The sequence below is a fragment of the Trachypithecus francoisi genome, unplaced genomic scaffold (genome assembly GCF_009764315.1).
Source record: "Trachypithecus francoisi isolate TF-2019V2 unplaced genomic scaffold, Tfra_2.0 Lachesis_group5, whole genome shotgun sequence".
NCBI lineage: Eukaryota > Metazoa > Chordata > Mammalia > Primates > Cercopithecidae > Trachypithecus > Trachypithecus francoisi.
In genome coordinates, this window is record NW_022681470.1 from 73,508,454 (window position 1) to 73,518,204 (window position 9,751).

The 9,751-nt window shown below is 37.2% G+C and overlaps 1 protein-coding gene across 1 annotated transcript in view; it reads right to left on the minus strand.

Moving 5' to 3' along the window:
* The window catches only part of USH2A (usherin), an 809,712-nt gene extending 801,137 nt beyond the window's left edge, over positions 1-8,575 (minus strand). Inside the window, exons 1-2 of the mRNA XM_033195653.1 lie at positions 8,094-8,575; positions 4,771-4,936 (exon numbers count right to left, since the gene is read on the minus strand). Of these exons, the coding sequence (XP_033051544.1) occupies positions 4,771-4,936; positions 8,094-8,575 (648 nt within the window). The remainder of the gene's footprint in view (positions 1-4,770; positions 4,937-8,093) is intronic.
* Positions 8,576-9,751: the final 1,176 nt, after the last annotated feature.

Genomic DNA, 9,751 nt, shown 5'->3' on the forward strand with positions numbered 1-9,751 from the left:
TAATCAAAGGAAATCTTATAACTACACCATGTGCTGATTCAATATGAAAACTAAGCTTTAAAATTTTTGCTAATATTATCAGTGTTCCCTATATGATAATAAAAAGTATGAATTGATTTTTTTCTAGTTTTAGTATAAAAGATGACATAATGAATTTTAGCTTGATATAATTTGAAATAGCCAATATATTAAACCCCACAGTACAATTTCAATTGGCAATCCTGTCAGATTGAAGCCTCTAAATGAATATTAATTTAAACACTAATCATTTTCCAACAAGTTGAGGCTTTAAAATGCTAGTTGTAGAATGAAAGCTGTGAGATTCATTACCATAGCAATATTGAGCATTTTGTTTGTTTGTTTGTTTAGGAAATTCAATTTCCAATTTTGGTATGTCTGGATTTCCTGGCATCATTTCCCCCAGAGATTTAACTATTTAAAACCATTTTTTTCTGATTTTGGTAAATCAGAATTCTGATTTTACTGATGGGAAGCTGGTACCAAGTGAACTGTCTGAGATAAAGCATAAGTTGAGATCTGCTAATTAATTTTATGTCACCAGGTATAAGCAAACCAGTATAAAATCACTATAAGCAGCAAAGTAAAATTCTGGTTTCTGGGCTATTCCACGAATAGAGTTGTATGTTTTAGTTTTACACATGCACAGAAGCATACACACTGTATAAATTCATCAATTTGTGGCCATTTGGAAGATGGCTGAAAATACACATATACATAAAGTGCAGGTTTGTAGTTTGAAACTTGACTAAACAAGATTATTAATCATTTGTTCTATCCTATGCCTAGCATGATAAAAGTCCCTAATCCCCAAATTAAATGGAGTTTAGATGCATTATATGATCATTTAACAGTAAGTTACATTTTGCATTAAATATTTTTTCTGCAAATGTTCTTACAGTTATACAATGGAATAGTAACAAGCTACGTTTCTCCGTATTTTGTCCATAAAAGCTAGCAAAAACAAATGTTTTTATGTAAATACCAGACAGCATGGGAGAAGACAGAAGAAGAATAGACTGATCATTGATTAATGGGGCTGGCTCTGTCACTTACTATCTAAATAACCCTACACAGCTCAATAGCTTGCCATACTTTAATGACTTGTAATACATTCCACACTCCACTTACTTTTTTTTTTTTTTTTTTTTTTTTTTTTTTTGAGACGGAGTCTCGCTCTGTCACCCAGGCTGGAGTGCAGTGGCGCGATCTCGGCTCACTGCAAGCTCCGCCTCCCGGGTTTACGCCATTCTCCTGCCTCAGCCTCCCGAGTAGCTGGGACTACAGGCGCCCGCCATCTCGCCCGGCTAATTTTTTGTATTTTTTTAGTAGAGACGGGGTTTCACCGTGTTAGCCAGGATGGTCTCGATCTCCTGACCTCGTGATCCACCCGTCTCGGCCTCCCAAAGTGCTGGGATTACAGGCTTGAGCCACCGCGCCCGGCCTCCACTTACTTTTTTATGAAGAATTCAAGAGGCCCTCATTTTGTTCATCTAGTTCAATCTTCTTATGTAACTGGGGAAACTGAGTCAAATGACTCAGTTTGAGACGTTGAGAAGGGCAGGGTATAGGTGTGAGCCACTGTGCCCAGCTTCCATTACTTCTTATAACAATATTTAAGCAATTAGTACATTCTTTATTAGACAGCTATCATATGGATTCCTATAAATTTTATTTTTAAGACTACAGAGGAGCATAACCTAAATCAGATTTCCCAACTCCTAATCTCCTGTCCTTCCTATCGCTTTTTTTTTTTTTTTTTTTTTTTTTTGAGACAGGATCTTGCTCTTTCATCGAGGCTGGAATGCAGTGGCATGATCATGGGTCACTGAAGCCTTGACTTCCGGGTTTAGGTGATCTTTCCACTTTAGCCTCAGCCTCCTGAGTAGCTGGGTCTACAGGCATGCACCATCAAACCTGGCTAATTTTTTTAGGGTGTTTTTTTGTAGAGACGAGGTTTTGCCATGTTGCCCAGGTTGGCCTCGAACTCCTGGTTCAAGCTATACATTCACTTCCACCTCCCAAAATGCTGGGATTACAGGCATGAACCACCACACCTGGCCTCCATTACTTCTTTTAACAACTTTTGAGCAATTAGTACATTCCTTATTTAAAATGTAGGTGGGGCACTGTGGCTCACGCCTGTAATCCCAACACTTTGGGAGGCCAAGGCAGGTGGATCACCTGAGGTGAGGAGTTTGAGACCAGCCTGGCCAACATGGTGAAACCCTCTCTCTACTAAAAATACAAAAAATTTGCCAGTGTGGTGGTGGGCACCTGTAATCCCAGCTATTCGGGAGGCTGAGGCAGGAGAATCTCTTGAACTCTGGAGATGGAGGTTGCAATGAGCCAAGATCATGCCATTGCACTCCAGCCTGGGCAACAAGGGAGAAACTCTGTCTCAAAAAAAAAAAAAACAAAAAACTATAATATAGATTTTTATAAATTTCATAATACCTTAAACATATTCAGACTGGTATCCAATATAAAGGAACCTTATATAGATCTCCATTTTAGAGTAAATAATTGCTCTTCAATTTTCATTTGAGTGTATACAGATTCCCATAATGCTGGGTACCCCTCAAATATTTAATAAGTGCTAGATGATTAAATGACAGATCTGAACGGTTCTAACATTTTGTGACTGTCTAGTTCTGTAGTTTTAATATAAAATTCAGAAGAGTTTAAAACTTATGCAAAAAAATAAATAAAAGAGTGTACAAATCGAAAAGGACAAGTTTTCTCTTGATAGTCAAACAGTTATGAAATAAAGCAGTCTCATTAAATCATAAGTACTTTAACCTTTTCTTGAAAGAAGGGAAAGATTTAAAGATTTATGAAGAAATTTTGCCTAAACTAGGAAATGACTCATATTTGACATGTATTGAAATGATAATGCTGATTTCAATAGGCACTCTAAGAGCATTTTATTCCCAAGAGAGTAATTCAGTCATGGTTACCTCTCTGCATTTAGATTTTAAACTTTCTTTGTAAAGCTTTTAATGTACTACTGCCTGCCAAAACATGGCACAGTTTCACAGATAACACAAAATAAAGGCAAGTAAAGAGAACTTTTTTGTCATTGTTGATACAAAAATATGCAACAAGCATATCTATTTGGCATCTTCTACAAAGATGGCATTGTCTTAACAGTTTCTATTTCTACTTTTTTAATATTAAAACCCAATTCCATAGGACTGGTCAGTGGGAAGAATGGAGATCTCAAGACAATGGAAACTTCAAGACTGGGACAAATCGGTCTCCTATCTGTTAACTACTGAACACATGGAGAATAAGCATTGAGAGTCTGAAACCATCGTGTCCTATGGACAAGGCTTGATGTCAGACATGACGTCCCCTTTGTATATCATTTCAACTCTAGTTGTGTATGAAAACACTGATCCCTGCCAATCACATTTGCTAAACTCATACCTTAGTATCTGAAAGCCACATAACAATTATCAAGACCCTCTGAGGACGCACACTCATTATCTGCTTCACAATTTAAAAAAAAGTGAGAAATCAAAGATAATTTTTATAAAATGAATGAGTGTGTAAGTGTCATTTACTTCAAATGAGGTTCACATGAGCCATTGGATGGATGCTTATATGAGAGCTCACACTGGAAACTGTGGTACCCAGCACCCCGAGTGACATGATTTGGCTCTGTGTCCCTGCCCAAATCTCATGTCCAATTGTAATCCCCAACGTTGGTGGTGGGGCTTGATGGGAGGTGATTGGAACATGGAGGCATAAAGCACTCATCAGTGCTTTAACACCATCCACCTAGTGCTAGTCTCCTGATAGAGTTCTCACAAGATCTGGTTGTTTAAGGTGTGTAGTACCTCCCCTACCTTCTCCTGCTCCTATTCTGGCCACATGAAGTGCTTGCTAAGCCTTTGTCTGCTGCCATGATTGTAAGTTTCCTAAGGTCTCTCCAGAAGCTGAGCAGATGCCAGAATCATGCTTCCTGTATAGCCCACAGAATCATGATCCAATTAAACCTCCTTTCTTTATAAAAATATTACCCAGTCTCAGGTATTTTTTATAGCAGTGCAAGAACAGACTAATACACCTGATTTGAAAGGCAAGTGTGGCTTTAACTGTATTGGGTCATTCCAGTGCCCTGAAAAAGCAAAAGGATGAACCGTGTCTCTCTTCTGGAGACTGTAAATACCAGACATGTCACAGCTCTCTCAGCCTTTAGCAGCTTCTAAGGCTCGTACAAACTGTGGTTGACAACTAAAATAGTAATATAACACCTCTTGAGTGCCTCAAGTGTAAAGTTCATTAGTTCTAAGGTCACCGTTTTAATGCAACAGACACATTTTATTCACGTCATCAGTTGCTATCTGAGAAAGACAGCTGTAAAAATCAAGCTGGGGTATTAATATATCCATGACTAGTAAAATTAGTACCAGACATCAAATGAGCTCTTACACATTTTTAAACAAAAGGGAATATACTAACCCAATAAAACAAAAATTTTCTGAGGATATTATAATTACAGACAGCCTTGTCTTTAAGTTTCTGTGAGAGCTTTTACAACAATTTGGGGGGAGAAAATGCTAATATATCAAGAGATACGTCATTAGGTCATTTAAATATTTTTCTTCTTTAGTTATCATTTATACACACCTGAAATCTAAAAGATACTGCTGGAGATTTTGTGAGTAGATGCCATTTAAAGGAGAGAAAGGAAGACAAATCCTTGTGTTTAACCAAATGTTAAGTATTTTTTATTTTACTCACCTGCACACTAAGATGAATCCATTTCTTCACAAGAATTCTCTCCAGTGTCATTACTTTTATTGGAGGTTGCAAACCATTTACTGTGCGATAATAAAACACGGTCTCTTTCTCAGATATTGTAAGTTTGAACACAATCTGCCCATCTACTGTCTTTTCTATAACACACCTTAGGAAGCAACCAGAAAAGAGAGAAAAGGTCAGTATCCAACCAAAAAGACATGCTAAAGTATTGTGCGGTTACAGTGGTGTTAAAATGACCCCAAACTTTGCTCAAAATGGTATACTATGAATAAGTGCCTGAATGTCATTATATTCAATGCAAGCTTTATGCCAATGAAGAAATCCTTTTATTTCAATAAAAATAGAATTCTTATTTACAATATATTCCCCAAAGCCTCAGAACCCTTCATTAAAGATTCATGATGGAAACTAAAGTGGTTGAATCATTCCACAAAACTAACATTTAGGCTATTGACTCATTAGTTCTCCTGCTATTTCTTTTAGAGGAAGTAGTGCAACACACTATAGGTCGCTTGAGTAGTCAGTCATCAGTGCAAATTTTTCTTTTTTTAATATAAACCAAATTTATTGTCTATGGAAGACTCTAAATTGGTAGTCCTGAAGTCAGAATTGCTCTATTTAATTCCCATGGTGAAATAAAGAATGGACAGCTATAGTCTCTACTCACCCCATCAACTGGCCCAAAGCCAAAGCCAGTGTCTGTAAGATGACTGGCTACCTCTCTATGACCATACAGTCCAACTGAGGCACTGAGATCATGTTAAATATCTGAGGTGAAAGGTCATTCAGCCTTCTAGAACACAGTGAAATACGATTTTGAAAAAGTAGACGAGTTTTCAGAAAACTTCTAGGTCTTGTGTCAGGGCAGTTATCAAATTATTTTAAGTTATCTCTATCCTTATTAGAGTGACACACCTTTCAGACCTTGGGTTCCTTTCTTCACCTGGTTACCTCCTACTTAGCACTGGCATCTGAATGATTATCCTTGGTCCTGGCACCCTTCTTCTGGCTCAGGGTTGGTTGAGGTATATCACTTTGTGCTCCCTGAACACACCTCACTGCCTAGGTAATAGCACTCATCCATCTGTACCCTCCATTAGATCATTTAGATCATGAGTATTCTGAGGATACACACAGACACCTAGTGTACAGTAGTCTCTCAGAAAATGATGAGTTTGTGATAAAATTTGGTAGGAAGTATCAGAGAGGCAAAGGTATAAAATTGAGCCAATCAAGAACTACTGTTCAAGACGGTTTAAAGCTTTCCTTAAAGGGTACGTTTTTCACAGATAATTTCTTCTCACTTGCATCTATCAATTTTTCCTGAGTTGGGAGGTAAGAATAAGATTATAGAACACTAATAGTCCCTCTTTTACTGTCACAATTTTACTATATTTTGTATGTATATTTGGAATAAAGTTATAAGTGCAAGTATATTTTTAATTTAGGCAAATAGATTTAGATGAAATAAAGGTTTTATATAAGTAGAAATAAAAATTTTATATAAATTCTGCAAATTGTATATTAAACCCTTCAGTAGTTGAGTATTTCTAATTTACTGAAGTGAGTTTGTTTTTATCCCTACCCATCAGGTCTTAACCTGAAAAGAGTTTCCCCTATTCATTTTTCTTCAGTTTAAATCTACGAGTGAGAATTCGACCATTACTCAAGAATGTATTTACCAAATGCAGACTTATTTCCCCAAGCTTACTGAAAATGCATTTCTTAATATGTTATTGATTATCTTCCTTGCTATTTTGTTTGCTTGTAAACATACCAGCTTTGGTAGATAATAAATGTGAGAGGAAGGCAGGTAGCAAAATATTTAGGAACTGGATTTATTCTGCTCCTGAATAAACAATAATTGGATAATCCATGTTTTGTTTGTTTTACTTATCTAGTGCAAACACCCTGAAATTCCCCCAATTCCCAAAGGTATTTTAATTTTGAAAATGGAAACGACCTTGATACAAGGAACTCTCAAAACCATTAACCATGTTCTTCCAACCCTGTAAATACTTCTCTCTCTTATTTATACAAAATGATGTAAATAGAAGATGAATTTGGTACAGATATGCCCCTACAAGCTCAGAAGGATATTTTATCTTAGCCCTACTTGTCAAAAGACAATGTTTTAAAACTCTTTGGATACTAATTATATAAACTGAGTAGCTTGAATTTACTAGAATTTCAAACAGTAAGAAAACAAGGTTTTCTTTGAGGAGAGATATAGAAATTGGAATGGTTTGTGATTAATTTTCTGATTAATCCAAATTTAAAACAAAATGAAGACATGCCAACTTTCACTTGGCAAATTGAAACTAAACACCAAAGACATTTAAGTCCTATTTGCTTATGAGATTGTAATACTTTTCTGGTTTGTTTCACAAGTTTTTAGATATCCAGTCAACGCTGTCACACAAAGAAAATGTCATAAGAGAAAGGGCCAAAAGCCCTCTAGGAAGACAAAAGATAAGCAAAAATTCCTCAAAACGGTCCTATATATTAAAATCTCCAAGTTGGCAATAAATATTTAGGAGAAATTCATTAGATATCAGCTTGAGAACAGATTACAGAATGAAAACTGGTGATTAAATAACAAAAAATGGCAGTAATAAGACCCAGACTCATTGAAGGCATTTCTCAGGGATGAACAGCATGAAAGCTTTTGAGAATCTCTCACATTGTCTACATATTTCTTAACTAATTGGAAAATGAAAATACCACAAGATAAATAACTAAAAGCTATATCTTTTTAGAGATGGAGGGTTTTTTATACATTCAATTTATATTACTGAACATCTTCCATGAGTCAAACAAAACAGCTCTTCTTGGGGAAACGAGGATGAAGAAAACAGTCCCAAGGCCTGAGAGAACTACATGGCCAACGAAAATGCTATACCCTAGTAAGGAAATGGTATTTATATAAACCCAGATCAAGACTTTGAAAATATTAATTATTTGCATTATGAGTTTCCAGGCCTTAAAACTCACTCTGAGTCTGGTTTAGGCTTTGGAGGCTAAGACCAAAGGTCAAGCTAAGCTATAGAAAATAAACAATTTCCTGCACAAACACATTTGCCTGCAATAAACTATTTTAACACATTTTTTTTTGTCACGGTCTACTTCAACCATAGAAGAGAAAAAAATTTAAATGGGGAAACAACTAGAAGAGTTAGTCTTCAAAAGCATGAATTCTATATTGTTAGCCTTCACTTCTGGTTTGGAATTCAGACTGCAATGATCTTCACTACTACTGGCTTTTGGAACCTACGAAAGCTTATACCCACACTACTACTTACATTACACCTTGTTGCTCAGGTTTCAACCATACAGCTAAAGTAAATGATGCTATCAGCCTTGGAGAAGGAGAAGAAGAAAAGCAGTTCTTGTGATTTCCAAAAACAAAACTTGTAGAATTGCTATGGGAGTTGGGATGCAGATCATTCTTGTCTGGTGTGATGCAGCTGAGGCCTGCTGAGAAAAGGGCAGTGTAGGTAGGGTGTGAAGATCTGTATGGGCAATCCTGAATACAAAACCGCTGGGTACAGAACTGAATACTTTCAGCAGCAGCAGAGCTATGACAAAAAGTGCTTCGGTCTGGGAGTCCACATACTGCTTGGGTTGGCACGATGGAAACATTCTTGAAAGCTCCCACATTCTCCAGCCTTGGGAAAAGACCTCTTGAGTCAGCCAAGGATATCGAAGCAAAATAGGCAAAGATCAACATGTCAATGACCTGAAACAAGAAGCCAGAGCCCAGTGAAAGAACCGAGCAATTCATGTTTACAAAAAAGCATTCTCCTCCTGAAAAAGCATTTCTAAAGAAATAATCAGGCCCACGCCACTTGCCAGCAGTACTTTAAAGCAGGGTACTTTAAGTGATGTTGTGATGCTCCATTTTCTGGAAACTGCAGACACGTTTTCAGAGTAAGGTAATACCAACGATGTTCTTAGCAATGGCGAAGACATGAGTAGCAGCTGGTATCTGGGAATCAAAAACACAGAGCATCAAGGGAAAGCTGCTGCATCTTCAAAACTGAAGCTCATCTCAGGCATGAAGACTCTGAGCTCCTAGAAGCAACACTATTGAACTCAGAAAACATTTTGAAGCACAGTGCTCAGAGTAAAATACTCATTCTTTTGGTAAATCTCTTGATTGTAGTGGGCAAATCAAGCACTTTATAAGTCCACAGGACAACCAGTAATATGTATAACCAGTTATATATATATAATTATAAATAATATATTACACATACAGTAAGTTTATGTTGTTACTTCACCCCAGGGAATTAGCATTAGCATTACCAGCTCTACTTAACAAGGAAAAGAATCTTGTAGATTTTCTTTACAAAATGCACTGTACATTGTAACCCAGAGCTAACTTGCAGATGCCCAAAATAAAGCTGGCAAAGCACTTTGGGCCTTTCCCCTTATCCCAGCATGTGCAGCAACTTTAAGCTCAGAGTAAAGCTGATTAGAAACCCAACACCATCTGTCTGTCCTATTTTAATATTTAGGAAAATGTTTGTGTTTCCTCTTATGACTATGAATTTGTAGGTTACATATGGATCCCTAATATTGTGCAAGTAATTGTATTGATAAATAAGCTGAGTTACCATTTCTTTATTGCATTTCAACCAGTCCCCTCAGTGTGACAAATGGCTCTTCAACAGGACCGCTGTCCCTTGTTGCCTGGCAACACTGCTGTAACCCCTGGTTACTCTTAGCAAATAGGCTGTAGCAGCAGGAATGCCGGAAGGAAGACTTGGGTGCCCAGGTAAAGTATTCTGCACAGCAAACACTTGGTTACCTGAAACTCAGAGCGTAGTCTGCTTGGTAGCCCTCTTGGAACTGAGCTGCCCAAGCTTTCCGCTGGTACCTCAAGCAGTGGGAGGGACATGGATGGGACCATGCATACATAATTTTAAAGTAGCAGTACACCTTATCCTATAATCCC